The 22,667-nt window shown below is 44.4% G+C and overlaps 1 protein-coding gene across 3 annotated transcripts in view; it reads right to left on the bottom strand.

The window, feature by feature from the left end:
- Positions 1-549: 549 nt before the first annotated feature.
- The window catches only part of LOC138511138 (zinc finger protein 84-like), a 193,587-nt gene continuing 171,469 nt past the window's right edge, over positions 550-22,667 (bottom strand). For 2 of the 3 annotated variants that reach the window (XM_069626627.1, XM_069626626.1), the window contains exon 3: positions 550-5,920. In XM_069626627.1, coding sequence (XP_069482728.1) covers positions 3,954-5,516 — 1,563 coding nt within the window. In that variant the 5' untranslated portion in view covers positions 5,517-5,920 and the 3' untranslated portion in view covers positions 550-3,953. The remainder of the gene's footprint in view (positions 5,921-22,667) is intronic. The other variant, XM_069626628.1, reaches the window with a different exon arrangement.

The following is a 22,667-nucleotide window of genomic DNA, read 5'->3' as shown; positions in this document are numbered from 1 at the left end:
CAATATGCAGCGAAACACACTCCCTGAATTAAATGAAGAAAACATAGGATCCTGTGTATGTAAAATTGATCCAATTGTGGTCGGAATTGTGTACCTCAAGGAAAATTCTGAGAAATACCAAACATGAGGATAGGAAAGTGTGTAGAGTGGACAAATTACATTCATTCTAAGATAAAACTGGAACCGAGAAGGCCACCCACTAAAGCCAATGATACACCTCGGTTCCAGGAAGCAGTTACAAAAAAAAGACGGAGGTACTACTAACAGTGTATTTTGAATGTTTACAAAAAAAGCGACTGTTTTAGTAGACTGTGGGGCCAGCAACTTGCCTTTTCTTTCTTAGTAACTGTAAATACATGCTGAGGGGCTTGTCGAATTTAAACCTTATAGTGGGCTAGGTAAATGGCTGTCATGCTTTTCTGTTTTTCATGGTGTACTGTCTATGTTCTCTCTGTTGGTAATGTATGTTTTGTTAGCGCTCTGATCCCTGCGGGCTCCAGCACTTTGTAAATAAATAAAAAATATAAATAAATAGATACAGAAGTAACATATTGGCTGACATTATTTTAATCAGCATTTCAATCAGTTTATGAACTCCTGTGAGTAAGATTTAAATGCCACATGCCCGCTTAACCAGGTTCAGTTTAATTAGGTAAAAATTTTTCTCCATTATTCCTGCTTGGAGAGAAGAGCTATGATATCATTGCAGCTACAACACTTTCATTGGAATCAGAAAGGCACCATTTCATTTGCAAATGTGCATTTGTTGTATGGACTCACAGTTCAGGGAATATTGCTATTCCATTTGCTCTTCCTATTCACAGAAAGTAACGTTTAAAATACATTTCTATATCATTTAATTAAAAACATCTGGCATCCTCTCCATGCCCTTCAGACCAAAATCATTTCTTGTGCTTTTATAGGGAGAAATGTTGTTCTATTCAGCAACGTATAAAATACATGAATCAATCACCACACATTTAAAATAATGATTAAAAACAAAATGCCCAAGCAGATAAAAACAACAATGTCCTAGTGTAGCTAAACATTTTACAAATCTTTAAACAAAATGCAAAAGGCACCCTCCATTATGTAATTGCACCGTGGACTTAACACTAATAAATTCTCCAATGCACCCACGCATTCTAACACCTCCTTGAATGTACAATACCCTGGGACTTCAGTTCCCCTGAGAGCGTTCAACCTATAGCGCGGTGTGACCATACCTATGGTGAAAGGAGCTACAAATGACAAAATTAATGAATGAATTAAAAATGGATAATCGTGTTGTATTCTTTTGGGGATGCTGTGGAGACTAGCATTGTCGAATTTGCTGCCAATAGAAAAGCACTGCCGGGTTCAGCTAGACTGGTGCTCCAGGAGAAGCACACATTTCATGGGAATTCTGACTTCTGGATCAATATAGCAGATTGTAGGATTAAGGAGTTCATAGTCCATGTATTCCCTTTATTGAAACTGGCCTTTTCACATGTGCTGTGTCAAGTTTCAAAAATTGTATTCCCTATTTTAAGTTTGTAAGATCAGGCAATAATACCTGTAGAACTCTTTCCAGTGCTACTGCCAAGGTGGTATTCCGGAGCTGAAATTTCGATGTGGGTGAAAGCAGGAAGACGACACCTGTGTGTCCAGTGTTTACAATTGTATAGATGAGTGTATTGCTACTTTTATGATGGGGTATTCGCCAATTCTTGTGGAGTAAATGTAGCCAGTACATTGCTTATTTAATAGGCTGGTATTAAGAGCTTCTATGTAAGGATGGTATCTAGAGTTTCCTTTTTTTAATTAAAAAAGGCAAATGAGAATAGATGGGGTTTAATCAAGTGTCTGGAGAGCACATGGTCTGTGATGTCACGCAGTGTCAGTCAAGGGGCATTCCAGACGCATGGAGCTAAAACCAAAAAGGACACACCACCTGGACACCTAATGAAACGGGGAATCCTCCTCTGGAGGGAGGACTATATCTAAAGGTACAGGGAGGACAAGGGTGGCAGGATGGAAAGGAGAAAGGGGGGACATGTACCATAAAAGGCACAATGATGTCGACAAAGCATCTGAAACCCAATCAGAGTGATCACAGGAAGCCGGTGCAGATTGTAATGAACAAGAGTGATATTGTAACATTTCTGAACACCTGAAATGGCTCCTCTGCCACTCGGAGTTGTCTCACATATGCCAGACAGGCAACAAAATATGACATCACAGTACTCTAGGTCAGAACAGATCAGGGTAATAGCAACTGACATCAGACCATGAAGGATAAGTAGAAGGGGGCTATTCTGCAAAGCTTGAAGGTGGAAATACACTGTGTCCAAGCAATGCATTTGAGGGGCAAGTGAGAACGGACAGCCAATGTAAACACCCATGTAGATGTCATGTTCACTGAACTCGGTGAGAGAGATTAAGGATGCATGCCAGGAACAGACTGCAGCACTGACAACTAAATGTAAGAGGATGTGACTTTTGTGGGAGTAGATTTTGTAGCTGAAGGACTAGATTAGCCTGGCCACAGGCAGAAACCTGGGGCTTGCCGCATCGTGTAAGCAGGAAGTTTGATATATAAAATACAATTAAAATAAAATATCAAGAATTGTAAAAACAGAGTAGTCTGTGTCGCTAATACAGGCATCCATTTGACTAACTAGGATCTATTGGTCAGTGGTATCAATGGTAATCGCAGGTTCCAAGTGGATATTAACGATTTTTCACATTTGCTGCACTGATGTCGTTTCTCATCTCTATATGTCCTCTACCTCCCACTACACAGGGATTACCCACTACAGTGCTGGCAGGCCACTTAATACTGTATTGGTTTGGGAGATGCCCAAATATCCACTGAGAGCATACAGTTATTGATACAACCACCTTGTCTTTAGGCATTTTCAAAAATACTAGTGTCCATTTAACAGCATAAAGTATAAAGTCAAATTGTTTCATATGATGGGTACATTAAAAACAGATGGTACGTATTCCTTTACAATATATTCTAGAAGGGACACACTTCCAACAGCAGTGATTCAAAGAATTGTAATCAGCCATTGTATGCCAAGGGAACGTTGGTACAGATGTGGAGATCTGGTCTTATCCATGTCAAAGTTCCATTGAAGAAGCACTCCCTACTCTCCGAAGCTTCTTAAATTCCATAGTTTTCCCCACACGCGTTCCCTCTTAGCAGATAACAGCAACCTGTGTACAGAATCATTTACCACATTCAAACGTTTGTCAGGTGCTGAAAAAGGCTACTGTTCACACTCCAGCTTTTTCCACATTCTGCACACAGATAAGGTGCCTCACCCGTGTGCATTCTCTGGTGAATAAGCTGGCCCTTGCAAACAAACCCTTTCGACATTCAGTGCACTCATGGTTTCTCACCTGTGTGCACTCTCCGGTGGAAAGTAAGCTGGCCCTTCTGAACAAAGCCTTTCCCACATTCAGTGCACCAATTTTAATTTTTTTTTAAATTTTGAAATGATTTATATCACGCACCAAATTCAACTGTAATTGGGCGCTCAACTTTGCCTTAATCCACTTCAATCATTTTGAGATTGACTTGCACCAGCTCAGATCCAAAGTCTCTAACAAAACAGGTGAGTCTTCAGGGCCCTACGGAATGCAGGGAGGGTTTTAATCTCACAGATTTCTCTAGGTAGTTTATTCCATTCTCTTGGACCGTAAACTCCAAATCTACAGTCCCCTTTGCTCACATACCTACTGCGTAGTCTGAAGCAGATTTTGATCCGCTGAGCGAAGCTGCAGAGTTGGAACATGCCTCTTAATTTTGTCTAAGTATCTTGGCACTGTCTTATTGACACACTTGAATACCAGACAGAGGACTATAAACTCAATTCTCACCTTTACCGCCAACCAATGCATGTGTTCTCATATGGTGAGTACGTTTTCCCTCACTAACAAACCATTTCCCACATTCAGTGCACTCATGAGTTCTCGCCTGCATGCGTCATCTGGTGGTGTATAAGGTGATCTTTCCGAGCGAACCTATTGCCACATTCTGTGCACTTGTAAGGTTTTTCACCTGTATGTGTTCTTTGGTGGATAGTAAGATCTCCCTTCTGAGCAAACACTTTCCCACATTCAGTGCACTGGAAAGGTGTAACACCTGAATGTGTTCTCCTATGATCAAGAAGACCTCCCTCCTGACTGAATATTTTACCACATTCACTACACCAATAAGGTTTCTCACCTGTATGTATTTTCTGGTGGCAAATAAGCTGGGCCCTGTAAGCAAATGCTTTCCCACATTCAGTGCATTCATATGGTTTCTCACCTGTATGCACTCTCTGGTGGGAAGTAAGCTGGCTCTTTTGAACAAAGCCTTTCCCACATTCAGTGCACACATGAGGTTTCTCACCTGTATGTGTTCTTTGATGGCAAGTAAGCTTTCCCTTACAAGCAAACCCTTTCCCACAGTCTGTGCACCAATAAGGTTTTTCACCTGTATGTGTCATCTGGTGAAGAATAAGGTGATGTTTCTGAGCAAACTTTTTCCCACATTCATTGCACTCATGAGGTTTCTCGCCTGTATGGGTCCTCTGGTGATGAATAAGGTGTTGTTTCCGAGCATACCTCTTGCCACATTCGGAGCACTCATGAGGTTTCTCACCTGTATGTGTTCTCTGGTGCATAGTAAGCACTCCCTTCTGAGCAAACCCTTTCCCACATTCAGTGCACTCATGAGGTTTCTCGCCTGTATGTGTTCTCTGGTGGTGAATAAGAGATCCCTTCTGAGCAAACCCTTTCCCACATTCAGCACACTCATGTGGTTTCTCACCTGTATGTGATCTCTGGTGGTGAATAAGAGATCCCTTCTGAGCAAACCCTTTCCCACATTCAGTGCACTCATGAGGTGTCTCACCTGTATGTGTTCTCTGGTGCATAGTAAGCACTCCCTTATGAGCAAACCCTTTCCCACATTCAGTGCACTCATGAGGTTTCTCGCCTGTATGTGTCCTCTGGTGCATAGTAAGCACTCCCTTCTGAGCAAACCCTTTCGCACATTCAGCACACTCATGTGGTTTCTCACCTGTATGTGATCTTTGGTGGTGAATAAGAGATCCCTTCTGAGCAAACCCTTTCCCACATTCAGTGCACTCATGAGGCTTCTCGCCTGTATGTGTCCTCTGGTGACGAACAAGGTGCTGTTTCCGAGCACACCTTTTGCCACATTCAGTGCACTTATAAGGTTTCTCATCTGCATGTGTTATCTGGCGTTCAATAAGTTGACTCTTCTGAACAACCCCTTTCCCACATTCAGTGCACTCATGCGGTTTCTCACCTGTATGTGTTCTCCGGTTGATAGTAAGATCACCCTTACAAACAAACCCATTCCCACATTTAGTGCACTCATCAGGTTTTCTACCCGAATGTGTTCTCTGATGAGCAATAAGACCTCCCTCCTGACTGAATCTTTTCCCACATTCATTGCAACAATAAGGTTTCTTGCCAGTATGCATTCTCTGGTGTAGAATAAGCTGTCCCATCAGAGAAAACCCTTTCCCACATTCCTCGCACTTATGATAGTTTTCACCTATGCTCTCTTGTGGGAAATAGGTATGTTCTCAAGATGGCAACTTGTCCCACATTGTGTACATTGGCACAAGGTTTCTTGCCAGTATATTTTGCCTGGTACTTGATAAGAATACCCTTCCCACTGAACCTGAAGTTATAGTGATATTTGTTGTAGCTCTGTCTTGATGGATGCCGACAATAAACCATCAGGTATTCAATCCCAGATACTGAATACTCTGAAAATACAACTGGACCCTAGGCATGCATCCTTCTAAGATATTGGGAAGTTGCACATTATAGCAATGGTGCTTTTCCCTGCATATAGTCCAGAGAAATTGACAATCAAGGTTGTTGCATTTCTAGGGGCACCAATCACCTATTGAAATAAAAAAGAAAAGGAGATGAAGATTAATATCACAATGTTAACTATCCCAGGCACCATGTTTAAAAGATAGATTCTCTCAGCAGTCATGATATGCATTAGTCATTTAAGATTTAAAAAGACTTTGAAGTACTTTGAAATATAATGTGACTGATGAGAGATGCAGCAGGAATAATGGGATTCATTTCTTTTAGAACGTTTTAATATCGAAGAGCCAGAGAATAATTATCAAGCAGACGGGATGGCCAAAAGATTTAAGGGCATAGTCTTCCCATTCAAGATGCCAACATTAAAGGAATGCTTTTCACACTAGGTCAGCAGTCTGTAACCATCCATTTACATCATTTAACCAGTGTATTAGTATTGACTTCGTTAGCACTGGCTAGATGTATATTTCCCCAAACATAAATATATAACCAACTTCCACAGCACAGTCTAAGCTGGGCTACTTAAACACTCTCTCTCCTCACTGGACTCCAAAACAGGTCCCTTCAAAGTCACGCAGAATCTTCTACACACTCCACTTTGCAAACAAATACAAATGCAGAAACAAGCATTCCTCGGATGAGCATCCATGGACTGGAACACCCTACCACAAATCTATAACACACTAACACACACAAAAACCTCACACATACACATTTCCCCACACATAATTCAACCACACAAACTCCTAATGTTCCCATCCTGAAATACTATTTTACCTCCAACCTTCTGTACTTTTGAACCTTGTAAGGTACTCCACGACGTCTGGTTAGGGCCATCGATTAACACATTCAAATAAAATAGCACTGCCTTTACACGAATGAGCCACTTACCCCATCATACCTATCAGCCCATCTCACTCCGTACTCTACCCCCCGCTCCCTAAAGTCATTCTTGGCTCACCTCCCTGCAAACTCTTGTCCCCCTTGCACTCCCTCTCGTTTCTGCTCTCTTCCTCTCCTTGCTCCCTTATTCTGAATGCTCTTCCTGTGCTACTCCTACTCTCCCTCTATGTAAATCCAACCTTTCTTCCTTTCTGAATAACCACGTGCATCACATTCTACAGCAACACATCTCCCTGTTCTCATTTCCCTCAGCTCTCCAAGACAACCCCACGGCACATATCCCTCACCCCTTCATCCTAAAACTTCCTCCAATAGCATGTTTCTATATCATGTTCTACTGTCCTCATACCGGTTTATGTTGGCACATTTGTATATGCGTTCACATTCGCTGGCCTGAAGTAATTAGAATACATACTAATCCTGCAGCTTATGTTTGAGTTTTTAACCTGGGCCCAGAAGGTTAGGTGCAATAGAATAAAGAGACATGTAAACTCAAATAAAGAGCATGGACACAATTGTTAGGCAGAAACCTGTGCAGTTCCCTTAGGGACCACTGCAAAAGATTTAGGACTACAGGTGGTTGGCAGTAAACCCACTTGGTAGCAGTCTGTACCACCCAGATTTACCTGGTAGCTGTGGCTGAGCAGTCAGACTTCTCTCAAGATGAGTTAGGCAGTATGCAGAGTACACACAATAGGTCAAAAGAACACAGTAGAACAAGCATACACTGACCAGAGCTTTGGTGTAAAAGTATATAATTATTTAAAGACACACTTGTAAATTACACTAGCACAAAAAGAGGTAAGTAAATTCAACACACAGTCACTATTACTAGATGTACATCCCTTATTCCTTATTAGACAAGTCTTAGTTAACACCACTTATTTCCAGACAGAGGTGAGCACTTAACTAAAGATGGCACTCCAATAAATTGAGAAAAAGGGAGGGGAAAATGCAGAAATTAGGAAAAGCACACAACACAATACTTTAGAAGCACCCAGCAAGGCAGGAAAGTCAAGTCTACTTGTGAGCAAAATGTTCAGAGGCCAGGCTCCCTCTTAGAGAGAACAGAGCACCAATGCGCCCAAGATCACACAGCTGAAAAGTCTTGAAAATTCTTGCAGGGAGTTCAGAAAAGAATTAAGTCAGCTCAGAAAAAGTTCAGTTAGCCAGCCTAGGGCCAACCCAAGTGGTAAGTGGAGGCTTTAAGAGTCACCCCACACAGACCGTTGCGAGGGAGGCCAGGCGGACACAGTACCTTCAAAGTGGAGAGGATACTCCAGCGGGGGCAGTTGTTCCTGGCAGCAGGTGTAAGTCACGGCATCGTCCAGAGGAAGAGATGGACCCGACGTGGAGGAAATCTGAAGGTCGTTGCACTGCCAGGGAAGAAACCAGCGGCAGAATTCTCAGTTTAAAAGGTAAGACCCTTTTATTCGCTGTAGTGGAAAAAACGTGGTATCCCGGTTGCCGGGGTGCTTGGCACAGGCAAGGCGGCACGAGATGATCCGGGAAGGCGAAAAGACGGGCAAACTGGTTATCCCCACCAGTCAAAGGAAGAAGATTCTCCGGACTGGAGATCTCCTCTGTCGTCGGAAAAAGTGGTGAGATGGTTCAGCAGGGCTCCACCAGCGGTGTCGTCGTTGCAGGTCGGCTCAGCTTCTCCCTCTTCGGATTCTTTAGGTTCTGTGGCGACTTCACAAGTTCCAGTCCCCAAAGCCCTGCTTTTATGCAGCAAATCCCCATTCATTCAGCCTAGCTGTCAATCAAACATGCTAAGTGGTGAGCCGAGCGGCTCACCACTTGGGCCAATCACACAAGAGTGAGACTTGAGTTGCCAAGGCAACTCAGTCCAGGGTGCCTAAACCCCCTCCCACACCCCCTGTGGGATCCAGACAGAGTGGCACCACTTTTGGAGGCTTCTGTGGAGAAGCCCGCCAAAAAGTGGAACAAAGGGCCCGACTTGGGTTGGAGTCACAGAAGCGAACACAAACACCATTTTGGAACCGAGTTTTGGCAAAAATTACCAACCAGTGATTTTATATTAATTTAATAAACCATCGATATGTTCGAGGCTATATTAAAAAGTGGTAGCCTCGAACAATGGGAAAATCCCATAGGAATATATTCGCGGTCGAATATAAAAAGTAGTATCCACTGCCACCAGCCAAAACTCGATCAGGGGGGATGGAGACGTGCCCCCTCGAACAACAGACCCGGGGAAATCGAATCGCCCCGACCAGTACGTCCACAATATGATGGTTTGTACTGGTTTCTGTTCATAATTTGGGACTAGTAAAGCCAATGGTGACTTTACATGCCCTGGGAGACAGTAGTCAGTCCAAGGGTATGGAGTCTATGTTTGGGGGTCACTATGACACCCCGGGGTTACTGCACGGAGGGTGCTGTGTAACCCACATACCAAAAAACACATGAAGCCCTATGGGGTAAAGGACCCCATAGCCCATAAAGCACATTCAAAGTCAGAGGAACACCTCAAATCATGTCTAAGAGTGGGAGAAAAAGAGTCTCACTCTTAGCAGGAGAGAAAAAAATAAACCCCAAAAAATCCAGCAAAGCTGCTGGGGGACTTACTAGTTTTGGGAAATTAGCTTTAGCAGAGCATTCTCCCTAACACTCGCCCCCCAGCCCCCAGACTAAGGGACAGGAGGATTTAATCCACTCCTGGACGAATCTCATACCTCTAGTCGGTTACAAACACCCTAGAGAGACCATCAGCATTTTGGTGGTGACACCAAAATTATGTTCAGTGGTCGAGTCAAAGGTTTTCCTTTATAAGCTATATGACCTACAAACCCTTTGAGGAACATCAGTTTTTTTAAAGTTATAGGGGATCTGGTTGACCAGTCCCTCAGAAGTTGGTACAACTTCTGAACCTGTGATAGGCTTTTTCAAGGGGTCCTTATAAAGGATTCACTTAGATCTAGAGGGGCCTCCAGAAGTCCTCACCACCTCTCTGTTGGGAGAAGGGTGGGTTTTAGGCCTCTTGATTGGAGGGGATGGAGATAAGCAAGATACATGCTTCTCCTTCCTCTTAAATCTACCTTTACCTACTTTAGGAGTTTCCCCCTTAAGACTAGGAATTGGGTTGGAGTCTTCTGTGGAAGGTCCAACAATCTGAAGGTTTTTGGCCTTAGACTTTTCTTTTCTGGTTTTCCACCAGCACTGAGAATTACCAGTTCTCGTAGGCCTAGTTAGGGTTCCAGTAGGTCTATCTACCTCTTCCTCAAGAGCAGAGGGAGTCAAAGACTCAAACTTGCGGAAAAATGATGGAGCTTGGTTCGGGCTCCCATTTCTCTAATATTTAAGCCTGAAATTTGCCTGGGTCAGAGGTCAATTTACCAACACCAGGGCTTGGAGTGGGGTTCTCAGTAGAGGTTCCCACAGGCTTAGAGTGGTTCCTTAAGGTGGCCTCTCTAGCCAATTTGGTTTGGTTCTGGGTCTCCATACTGGGAGGCCTGGGGGTACTGGATACTACTCCTAGAGTTCTTAGATCATTCCCCAACAGGACTCTCCCAGGAACCTCAGTCTGAACACTGACAGGAATCAACACTGTCATGTCATTACAATGAATGAGGGCTGGTAGAATTGGAACCATTTGGACAGGGCCTCCAGATATCTTAGTGGGACCTTTGGGTGCATCCTCAGGACTGAAAAAGCTTTCATCCACTACTGTTCTGCTGGCCCCAGAGTCTCGCCTGGCAGGAGTATCCTGGCCATTGACAAGAATACTGTCCATATAATAGACTTTAGAGTTTTCTGGTATGGAGTTGTACACACTCCTATTCTGATCACTAACCAGACCCATGGACTCTACTGTTACACTTGCTTGTTTGTGTCGGAAGCGGCCTCTGTGTGGACTCGTGTTGTGTAAGCTCCGCCTGAGCTTTGGCGAGGTGCGGCTTGACACGTTTGACATGCGTAGAGTCGCGTTCAGAGAAGTTGTGAGGTCCTTTCCTCGTAACTCTGGCCGAGTTTTGCAGAGTGAGCCGGCTGTGTGGCTGACTCACGTTTTTCACCGGCTCTATGTCCCAGCTTTTCACCGGCTTTCGTGTCCCGCGGCTTCCCGGTGATGTGCTTCTACTGATTCTACTGATCGGATTGATCGGACTGAGCGAGAGTGAGAGGTCTGCCGGTGGAGCTGCTGAGTGGTGTGCGGTAAGCCTTAGGTGATTTGCTCTCACTTTCTGCCGGCACTGTAGACAGCGTTACTACCCGCCTGCAAAAACAGGGGGATAGCACTGGGAAGTATTTTTTTGTATTTCTCAGTGCCAGTACCGCGACTGGGCAGTGTGGTGTGCGGTGAGCCTCAGGCAACTTGCTTTCACTTTCTTCCGGCACCGCAGGCGGCGTTGCTACCCACCTCAGGCGGGGAGCGTCCCTTAGCCTGACCTGACCTGGTCCCGTTAAAGGTTTGCGCTGGTTGCCGTCACACTCAGCCGGGACGAGTGGCTGCAGCTCATTTACTGTTTCATTACTCGTTTATTGGTTATTGAATATTATCGTATACAGGGGCAGGCATAAGCATTGCGAGTGGGTGCTAAACAAACTGTGATAGAGGCTGGGGAGACTGTCGGAGTGATTCCTTTGATCCCCACCAACTTTCAGAATTGGCTAATACTTCCACCATTCCAAACTACCGTAATATTTACTAGGACATTTTCGTCCCTGCGTAAAGCACAAGCCTGGAGTGGTGACAAGGGCCGAGAGCAGGATTGCTGGGAGACTGTTCGGAGCTACGAGGAGCCTTGGGAGAACCAATTCACACCGTGTTGGAAGACTGATCCGGTATCCTGCCAAGTATAAGTGTGGAGCAAAATTATTGGTAGTTGAAGTACACCGGGGGACTGTTGGCAGAACTTATAAGGCACCCCTTTCAAGTAATAGCACGTATTGAATATTGAAACAAGATCAGGGTCACATGGTAGCGATTTGTACTACTAAAAACAAGGCAAGGCACTCTGAGTGACTATAGGATTTGGGCTAACTGTGTCCTTCCCTTGAATTTAAAATATGCCCCCTAAAAAAAGAACTGCGCAGTCCAATTACAACCTGCGCAAGGGTAAGGCGGGGTCAGTTACTGAGGATAATTTGAGAGCTGGCGATAACAAGAAAGCTAAACAGCAAAAACAAATCCAGAATGGTAAAGGAACTATACCTACTTTCTTTCCTCCCAACGTGATGGAGGAGGTGGCCCCAAACAATCCGGGAAAGGAGCCTGGGAATAAGCTGTGTGCTAGTAACTCACTTGATAGCACCTCTGGCCTAATGATTGACAATAACTCTTTGCTGGAGCTATGCCTCTTGGTGCAGAGGTCTCTGACTCCGGCTATTGTAAATCCTGTTATGGTTAATGGCCCAGGTGATATAGTAAAAGAGGCCATACAACTCGCGGCTAGCCAAGACAGACTATCAATGTCCCCAAATCTTATGATTGACTCGGTCATTTCTGAGCCGGAACAAACTGGAGGTTCCCCCTCTGGAAATACCATTTTGGTAGAACTCCAATCTTCAATGGCATCTTTACAATTCGCTTTAAAAATATTGTTAAAGATGTGTGGCCGTATTCTTGATAATATTATTAACTTGGCCAACGAAGGGAGAGACAAAGAAAGTGACCATAACCTGTCTGAAGCCATATTGATGATAAATGAGCCATCGATCCCTGTTGAAGCTGATATAAGTGTAGCTAATGATTCAGAGATTTACTTCTCTCGCAAACAACGAAGATTAGCAAAAAGGGCTCCGAATAAAAATAATATATCAAATTTGGCTCGTCCGGCTTCTGAACCAGCTCAGGTGCCCAAAAATACGAAAAAAACGAGAAAAAAGGCAGGAAGGGCCAAGAAGAGATTGGCGGAAAGAGAAGGTAGTCTCACTAGCTGGTTGATTATGGACAAAGACAAAGAAGTCTCTGAGGTAGAGGAAGAAGTACCTCCTCTTATACTATCACCAAAGGAACCGGCAGTCGGGAATCCTTCATCAACACCAAATAGCATCAGGCGAACCCGATCGAATGGAGATGTCAAAGATGTCAGATTATGAGGATACTGATTTGCAGACGATTGCTAATACAAATAAGACATGCTTGATTAAGAATCTATACCAAAAGCATGACCAGGATTGGTTATCACGGTCGGAATTCCCGGTCCGGCTACATTCCATTCCTCAGTTACGAGTATTAGCATGGGATGATTTCGAATACATCGAGCCATTAAAGGTACAAAATACTAATGTCTTTGTCGTCCACTGTAAATTTCAGGCTTCGGTTGATTTGTTACGAGCACACAAATTAAATCTGCTAAAGGTGGATGTGGAAATCGATGTTGACCCTGGGAAAATAGACCGAGAATGCCCTAAGAAAGTGACAACTGTAGCAGAAAGCAAGAACATTATGCCTCTACTACCGTCAAGCAAAGTGGTCCAGGTGGATGACGTACAGAATGTCCTAAAATGGTTGGCTGAGACACTTCCTACTGTGCTTAAGAAAGATTGAGAAATTTTGATTCTCTCGTAGAATACTAGGGGTTTCAGCCACTTAATCAATCAGAATGGTTCATTGCTTACATAAATGATTTTGTGTGCGTAGGTTTGCAAGAGGTGTGGCTGACTACCCCTGTGTTGTTTGAGGGATTTACTGTATACCAAACGTTGGCCAAAAAGGGTGAACGGGGAAGACCGTTCGGTGGCTTACTAACTGGCATACAACATAAAATAAAATCCCGGCAATTACCAGTTATAATAGATGACTTTGTGATAGCTGTTGAACTATTGTTGCATATTGAAAGTAAGGCAGTGAACATGTTGCTGATCAATCTCTATAACCCGTCGGGGGGAATGCAAACTGAAAGCATCCAAGAGGCCCTACATGACACCATGATCAAATGGACCATGAGAGAAGGAAACAGATCCATTATGATTGTGGGGGATTTTAACTGTCATATGTCCGGTGTGGAGGGTACTAAGAGCAATCCTCATTTAAAATCAGAGTGTATAATGTCACATAAGAAATCTGAGCCAGAAGGTCTGTACTGGTCGAGTTTCTTTGAACTATGGGACATGGAAATGGTCAATGGAAGAACTAAAAGTGATTGCCCAGGTCACCATACGTGGGAGGGTTGTGGGGGAAAGAGTACGCTTGATTAGACCTTTGTAACCGCTGATATTTCAATGTGTGTTAGGGATATGAAAGTTACCACTAATAGCTGGAGTGACCATGCGGTGCTTGAGTTAATTTTAGCTGTCGATACTGTTGGCCCACATACAAAATGCATGGGTGATTTAAGAGTTAACCATGCTGCAACCCGTATCTCCTGGTCGGAACGTAATATAGCAAATGCTAAGAAAACACTATCAACAGACTCTTATAGGGACCTAGAGGCATTTCAGACAATGTCAATAGAGGAAATTGAGCAGTGGATTTCTTCCTTTGCATCGTCCCACGCCTCAATTAGATCCGGGGTTGTGGTGACGAGTCAGGCTTTGAGAAATCCATACGACTGGGAGGTGAGAGATGCCAAAAGGCGACTGAGTGGATATTAGGAAAGCGAAGAATTCTTCACTTTCATTTAGACGCTATATGGTTTTGAGGAAGGACCTGAAGGGCAAATATCACTCATGGCTAAGACAGAAGAAACATCTTAAAAAAACTTCAACAATGGCAGGAGACCCTAAAAATATTGTGCTCTAAGAATACTAGGAACATCTGGGCTCTTTTAGGGGAAGTTAGAGGTAATAGAACTACTGCAATAGTTAACCCAATAGGAGCTGAGATCTGGGAATGTTTCCTTCGGGACAGCAACATTGTGATCAAAGGCTTCTACCAGGCGGCCAGGCACAGCAACCCCCCTAAGCCGCCCATCGAGTTTACGGTTGCAACTCTAACTGAGAAAATTAATAGGCTAAAAACCTCAAGGGCACCTGGCCCTAATGGTATGGCTAATGTAGTCCTAAAGAGTAACCCTGGTTTTTGGGCAGTAATTCTAAAAATCCTGTTCGACAAAGTCTTGTCCGAGGGTAGAATACCATGCTCATGGCAAACAGCCATTCTAATACCTGTGTACAAGAAAGGCGACAAAAATGACCCAGGCAATTACAGGTTGCTTTCGATGCTGGATTGCCCTGGCAAACTTTTTGCCGCCCTAATGCTTGAAGAACTGGAAGACTGGGCTGAGAAAGAACAGATCTTCAATCCTTTCCAAAGTAGGTTTAGGCGGGGCTACTCAACAACTCATAATCTAATTACCTTAGACTCCCTTCGTGCTAAGGCCAGGAAGAAGGGTAGCCCCCCGCTTTATGCCCTCTTTGTTGATTTCAAAGCCGCTTTTGACCTGGTAAATAGAGACATCCTATGGTCCAAACTTGAGTTGCTTGGCTGCCCTAAAGGGATTGTATATTACCTAAGGCTTTTTCATCAGAATAATACTAATCTCCCTTAAGCTTGATCCGCAAGGCAATATGACTGAGCAAGTGGATAAACATAGAGGCGTGAAGCAGGGCTGTGTCACAGCTCCTACTCTATACAACTTATTTACATATGATCTGCCAATAGCAATTGCTCAGGCCCACAACTGCCCCCCGAAAATAGGTGATAAGCACTGTCCAGTCCTTGCATATGCGGATGCCCTGGTGGTACTAGACCATACCTTTGGCGGTATGAGATCAGCTGAAGCGCTATGGTCATACGTGAAACGCAATGGGCTGGAAATAAATATACAGAAAACCCAACTGATGCTATTCACCAAGAAGAAAACCGCTCGTATCAGTTTGAAGATACAGAATGCAGAAAATGTGTATACCCCAAGCTACAGATGCCTGGAAATCGATGTTGAAACGGTTGGTGACTATTTACTGTGTAGAAAGCACAGAAAGATCAGGGCAGCACAAATGACTTTGTTGGCCTACCGTTTCGTTATCACTCAGTCAGGTTTTACAATGTGGGCGGCACAGCTTTTATACCTACAGGTCTTGGTTCCTATGATGATCTACGGTATAGAGGCCCTCCTAAACATGGATCTGAATTGGTTGCAGGTTGTGGAAGGGATATTTTGGAGAAAGATCTTAGGTCTCCCAACTTGTATACCGATGGCCATAATCAGGCTGGAACTTGGTCTGATTTCATTAAAATCCCTTGTTCTTAAAAGAAGGGCAGAATTATACCTGATGATGCGAAGTAGATTGGGCAATCCAAGGTCGATATTTATCTGAAAGATATTGGGTGGTTAATTCGATCTGAAGAGTTTTCTCTCAAAACTAAGAGGGCGCTTACTAAAAAAGCAGAGATATATGACTGGCTAACAAATTATGCCCATTTGAAGAAGCTAAAGTCCTATCAATTTAGTAAGTATATACTGTATTCATACAAAGAACCGCAGCCCTATCTTAATCTGTGTCCGGCAGTCAGACTTAGGCGTTTCATTATGTTATTAAGAGTGAATCATTTGCCGGTCCTGGTATGTACGGGGGTTATTAACCAACTACCACAGCCTGAAAGATTTTGCCGCCTATGTCAAAACCGGTTAATTGCAGAATCAGGGAGACATGTATTCACTGGTTGTCCGGTGCTACGTACGACATACCATGTTCATTATGTGAAATATGTACATAATCTTGATTCTATTTCAGAATTGGCCTTCTGGTGGAGCAGCGTTAACTCAGAGCATACAGGCCGTCTGCTTGCAATGTATAATGTCTGGTTGGTAGTTGAACGCCGACTTGGTATTTCTATCTGAAGTATTGGTGTGTAACGATTATTCTCCTTGTTCTTTACTCGACCAATTTAGTCCCTTTTAAGTCTCTATCCCCTATGTGCTAAGGAACACCGGCTGAGCTATGGCTAGGGAGACATGCTTCTTGTAGTTCAGATGCTTAGGTATGTTTTTTTCTTTTATTGTGCGATGAGGAGCATATGCTATTGTATATGGTTTTATAATTTGTGTTTGATATTGGATTTTGGCTGAGATGATCAAATAGATTTTGTTAACAAATGTTATTGGTATTAATTAACTTATGATCTTATGCTTGTAAATAATTTGCATTTGTGTTCTCATTCCTTCATAAGTGTCCACTTTGTAACCCTTAATCCATCCCTCTAAGTTTTTCAACTCTTCACTCACCCAGGTAGCCCAAGGGGTACCATCATGCTTTTTGAGGCTTCTAAACCTCTTAAGATACTGGGAAGGGGTCTTCCCAAACCTAGCTATCAAAGCTAGTTTCACACATTCATAGTCCTTCTTATCCTCCTCCCCCAACTCCATTACCACATCAGTTGCAACAGGGGGAAGCCTAGAGAACAACCAGGTGAGTAACTCATTCCCTGTGATGTTCTGGAGCCCATGATTATATTCAAACAGAGACAACCAATCCAACACATCCAACTTAGGCTCATACATACCAATCAATTCCTTAGGCATCCAGGGTCTTTTAGGACTGGAACTTCTAGAGGAGCCAGAGAGAGAAGCATTTTCAACAGATAATTTCTTCATTTCTAGCTCATGCTTGAGCTCCATTTCCCGTAGCCTTAGTTCTTGGTGCTTTTGTTCTGTTTGAGCACTAATTCTTTTATACTCTAAGTCCAGTTTCATTTTCTCTAGTTCAAAATATTGAGGACTAAATGTGGGACCTGGCAAACGTCCAGAAGGTACAGCTGGTTAGAGCAGACAGAGGCCTAGAGGGAACATCTACAACAGTTTCACTCTCCTCTTCTGAATCTATTTCAAGATTATTAATACTTGCATCAATATCAATCTCTTCACGGTTATCTACAGTTGCTGGAGTGGTAGGTTCCTCTTTGGTTCCAGACTTTGGTTGGCTAACAATCTTTCTATTAGCTCCATTTTCTTGCCCTTAGTCAGGAGATTCTTATGCTTACAGAGAACTCTTAAACAATCAGCAGTTTTTGTAGCAAGGGACTCTTGACTATAACTTTCCATAGTAGACAGGTTAGAAAATAAACTTTTTAGTGCTAAGCTTTGTGGTTAGTTGCACTAAGGTATCTATAAGCACACTACAATGTACACTTAATACAGATCCCACCGCTGTACACCAGTGTTAGGCAGAAACCTATGCAGTTCCCTTAGGGACCAGTGCAAAAGATTTAGGACTACAGGTGTTTGGCAGTAAACCCAATTGGTAGCAGTCTATAGCGCCCCGATTTACCTGGTAGCTGTGGTTGAGCAGTCAGACTTCCCCCAAGAAGAGTTAGGCAGTATATAGAGTATACACAATAGGCACTCAGAATCAGTAGCACAAGCAAAGACTGACCAGAGCTTTGGTATCAAGGTATATAATTATTTATTTAAACACACACTTATTGAAACACTCCAGCACTATTATTGTAAGTTCAAAACACAGTCACTATTAATATATATACATCCCTTATTCCTTATTAGACAAGTCTTAGTTAACACCACTTATTTCCCGACAGAGTTGAGCGCTTAACTGAAGAAGGCACTCCAATAAGTTATCAAAAAAGGGAGGGAAAAGGCAGAAATTAGAAAAGCACACAACACTAATACTTTAGAAGCACCCAAGCAAGGCAGGAAAGTCAAAGTCTACTTGTGAGAAAAAGCTCATAGGCCAGGCCCACTCTTGGAGAGAACAGAGCACAAATGCGCCCAAGATCACACAGTTGAATAGGCTTGAAAAGTCTTGCAGAGAGTTCAAAAAGGATTTAGTTAAGCTCAGAAAAGTTTAGTTAGCCAGCCTTTGGCCAAGCCAGATGGTAAGGGAGGATTTACTCGTCACCCCACACAAACCGTTGTAAGGGAGGCCAGGCGGACACGGTACCTTAAAAGTGGAGAGGATCTTCCAGCGGGGGCAGTTGTTCCTGGCAGCTGGTGCAAGTCGCGGTGTCATCCAGGGGGGATCTCGACGTGGAGGAAAGCTGAAGGTCGTTGCACTGCCAGGGAAGAAACCAGCCGCTGAGTTTTTCGGTTAAAAGGTACTACCCTTTTATTCGCGGTAGTGGTAAATCGTGGTATCCCGGTTGCCGGGGTGCTTGGCACAGGCAAGGCGGCCACGAGATGATCCGGGAAGGTGAAAAAGAAGGCAAACTGGTTATCCCCACCAATTAAAGGAAGAAGACTCTCCGGACTGGAGATCTCCTCTGTCGTCAGGAAGTGGTGAGACGGTTCAGCAGGGCTCCACCGGTGGTGTTTTCGTAGCAGGTCGACTCAGCTTCTCCCTCTTCGGCTTCTTTAGGCCCTGTGGCAACTTCTAAAGTTCCAGTCCCCAAAGCCCTGCTTTTATGCAGCAAACCCCCATTCACTCAGCCTAGCTGTCACTCAAACATGCTAAGTGGTGAGCCCGCCGACTCACCACTGGGCCAATCAGGACAGAGTGCGACTTGAGTTGCCAAGGCAACTCAGTCCAGGGTGCCTAAACCCCCCTCCACCCCTCCTAAGTACCCCAGACAGAGTGGCACTATTTGGAGGGCTTCTGTGGAGAAGCCCGCCAAAAAGGTGGAACAAAGGGCTCGACTTGGGTTGGAGTCACAGAAGCGAACACAAACGCCATTTTGGAACTGAGTTTCGGCAAAATATACCAACTGGTGATTTTATATTAATTTAATAAACCGGCGGTATGTTCCAGGTTATATTAAAAAGTGGTATCCTCGAACTGTCGAACAGCCCTACTACGAGTTCCCTTAGCGGGTCCCTACTTTAAAGCCTGGTCTGACCAGGCGTTATGGACGGGGCCCGTTAAGGGAATTCAGAGCCAATAATGGTACCGCAATTTGCGGCACAGTTATTAGCGCCTTCCGCATTCCCATTGAGCCCTATGGGTGCTTAAATGGGAATGGGGAATGGCTTTTTCAATGGGGACTTGCCGGTCCCGCAAAGGTCGGACTACACCAGAAAGTCCCCATTGAACCATACCAGTGCCGGACCCGTTATTGGAGGCAGTCATGGTGCAAATAGCGCCATGCCTACCTCCAATCTCGGAATGAGGCCCATCTGGTTTTATCAGATGTCTGATCCGGGTCCCACAAAGGGAACCTCGTAATACGCGCTCCCGTAATGAAGGGGGCCGGTCCCATACCGTGGGGGGCTCAATGGGAATGGGGTATGGTTTACTGAATGGGGACATACCGGGTCCTTCAAGGTCAGAATGACCCGGTAACTCAATTACCAGCTCTCATTCAGTGCAATGAAATGACTGTCAGGATACCTGTGAGTGTACAATCTGAAGAACCAGGAAGGGTGTTGTTGCGCAATGATTTGAAAGACCTGGGAGTAGTGTCAAGTAGTGTCAAGTACTCCCAGACCTCCTAGTAAGAGATTACAGGGGTTTACCAGACCTGCCAGGGAGAGGACCTTGAGGGGAACTCCTGAGGAGATGATAGAAAAGACTAACTGCTATTTCAAAGCAACCAGAAGTAAAGGGGAAACCCAAGACTTCAAATAAGAAACCAGCAGAATGCGATCCTGATCCTGTGAACCATCCTGAGCTGCAGTCTTTACTGGCAGAAGGTGGCCCCAACAGGGCAGACTTCAGTAAGGGACAAAGAGAATGTCCAACTCTGGAAGGTCTTCATCACCAGGCAGCTTCTCAGCTTGAAGGGCAAGAACCTGGGAAGTATAGGTTACATTGTGAAGATGGCCTCTTCTATAGCGAACCAACAGAGTCAACCCCTGGGGACTACAAAAGACTTGTTGTGCCTCAAGCAAACCAACTCCAATTCTTGCAACTAGCCCATGAGATACCTTTGGCTGGTCACTTGAGTTTCAAGAAGACCAAGGAAAGGCTCTCTCTCTACTTGTATTGGCCTAAAATGGGGGCTGAGGTAGATAAGTATTGCAAGAGTTGCCACACTTGCCAAACTTCTGGTAAAAGTGGCTCCAAGAACGTGGCACCTCCTGTGGTGGGAGTACCATTTGAAAGGGTAGGAATCGACATTGTTGGTCCCATTGATCCTCCAACTTCTTCAGGCGACAGGTTTATACTTGTTGTAGTAGACCATGCTACTAGGTTCCCTGAAGCAATTCCTATGAGGACTGTTACAGCTCCGGCTGTGGCTAAGGCCCTCCTTGGTATTTTTACCAGGGTTGGGTTTCCTAAGGAGGTAATATCCGACAGGGGGTCACTTTTTATGTCCCACTACATGAAGGCCATGTGGAAAAACTGTGGAGTTACCTACACGTTCTCAACAGCATACCACCCTCAGACAAATGGGTTGGTAGAAAGGTTCAACAGAACCATGAAGAGCATGATAGGAGCTTTAGAGGACCCCCTTAAGAAAAAGTGGGATCTTCTACTGCCATGCCTTCTCTTTGCATATAGAGAAGTCCCTCAGGAGGGAGTGGGTTATAGTCCCTTTGAACTTCTCTATGGCCATCCAGTCAGAGGTCCATTGGCCCTGATCAAGGAGGCGTTGGAGAGTGCTCCTTCCCCCACACCAGTCAGAGTCACTGATTATGTGATAGGGCTCCGGAGGAGAATGTCACACATGATGGCTGAGGCAAATGATAACTTGAAAGCAGGTCAGGCTCTGGTCAAGCATTGGCATGACCAGAAGGCTAACTTGGTTTTGTTAGCTCAAGACCAGCTAGTTCTTGTTATGGTCCCAACAAGGCAGAGGGCCTTGCAGGACAAATGGGTGGGACCCTTCAAGGTTGTGGGACAACTTGGAGAGGTGAACTATCTGGTGGACTTGGGCAATCCTAAGGAGGCTCCTAGAGTCTTTCACATCAACCGTCTAAATGCTTATGTCTCAAGACCAGAACTGGGAGCTCTGCTTCTAGCTTCAGCTCAAAAGGAGGAGGAGAGTGAACCTCTACCTGACCTCCTCAGAGGCAAACCTTTAGATGAGAAAATAGAAGGAGTTAATCTCTCTTCTAATCTGACACCTGAGCAACAGGAGGAGTGCAAAGTTTTGTTAAATCAATTTGCCTCCCTGTTCTCTCTAGCACCAGGTTTGACCCCTTGGCGCCAGCATGATATCCAAACTGGAGACTGTTTACCTGTCAAATTCAGGGGCTAGAGGATGTCAGAAAATGTAAGAACCCACATCAAAGGAGAGGTCAACATGATGCTTGATCTCGGGGTAATAGAGCTCTCTACTAGTCCATGGTCTAGCCCAGTTGTGTTAGTACCAAAGGCAGGATCCAAGGAGTTGAGATTCTGTGTGGACTATAGAGCTCTAAATGCAGTCACTAAGACTGATGCCCATCTTTTGCCAAGGACAGATGAGCTGGTGGATAGACTTGGGTCAGCCAAGTTCCTCAGCACATTTGATCTCACCTCAGGCTATTGGCAAATAGCCCTGACTGACCATGCCAAGGGGAAAACTGCATTCTCCACCCCAGTTGGCTTATACCAGTTTAAGGTTATGCTTTTTGGATTAAAGAATGCACCTGCTACATTCCAAAGGATAGTTAATCAAGTTCTGAATGGGATGGAGGACTTCTGCATGGCATACTTGGATGACATTGCATTGTTCAGCCCTACTTGGAAAAAACATGTTGACCACCTAGGATATGTTTTGCAGGCTCTTGAACAGGCTCATCTGACCATAAAAGCAAGCAAATGCCAAATTGGTCAGAGTAAAGTGGTCTACCTTGGGCATGATGTAGGAGGTAGTGAAATAAGGCCTTTGCTCAGCAAGATTGAAGCTGGGCAAAATTGGACAACCCCTTCTACTCAAACCCAGGTGAGAGCCTTCCTAGGCCTCACTGGGTATTACAGGAATTTCATTGACAACTATGGATCCATAGCTTCTCCACTGAATGTAATCTCTTCTCCTAAGTTCCCTAAAAAGATCAAATGGAATGAGGAGTGCAAGCAGGCCTTTGAAAGCCTAAAGAAAGCTCTTTGTCAAGCTCCATTTCTCAGAGCTCCCGACTACCACCAACCCTTCATTGTACAAACAGAGATGCTTCCAATATAGGTAT

The sequence above is a fragment of the Ambystoma mexicanum genome, chromosome 6p (genome assembly GCF_040938575.1).
Source record: "Ambystoma mexicanum isolate Mex_15411 chromosome 6p, UKY_AmexF1_1, whole genome shotgun sequence".
NCBI classification, from domain to species: domain Eukaryota; kingdom Metazoa; phylum Chordata; class Amphibia; order Caudata; family Ambystomatidae; genus Ambystoma; species Ambystoma mexicanum.
This window is presented reverse-complemented; position numbering and strand designations above follow the sequence as displayed.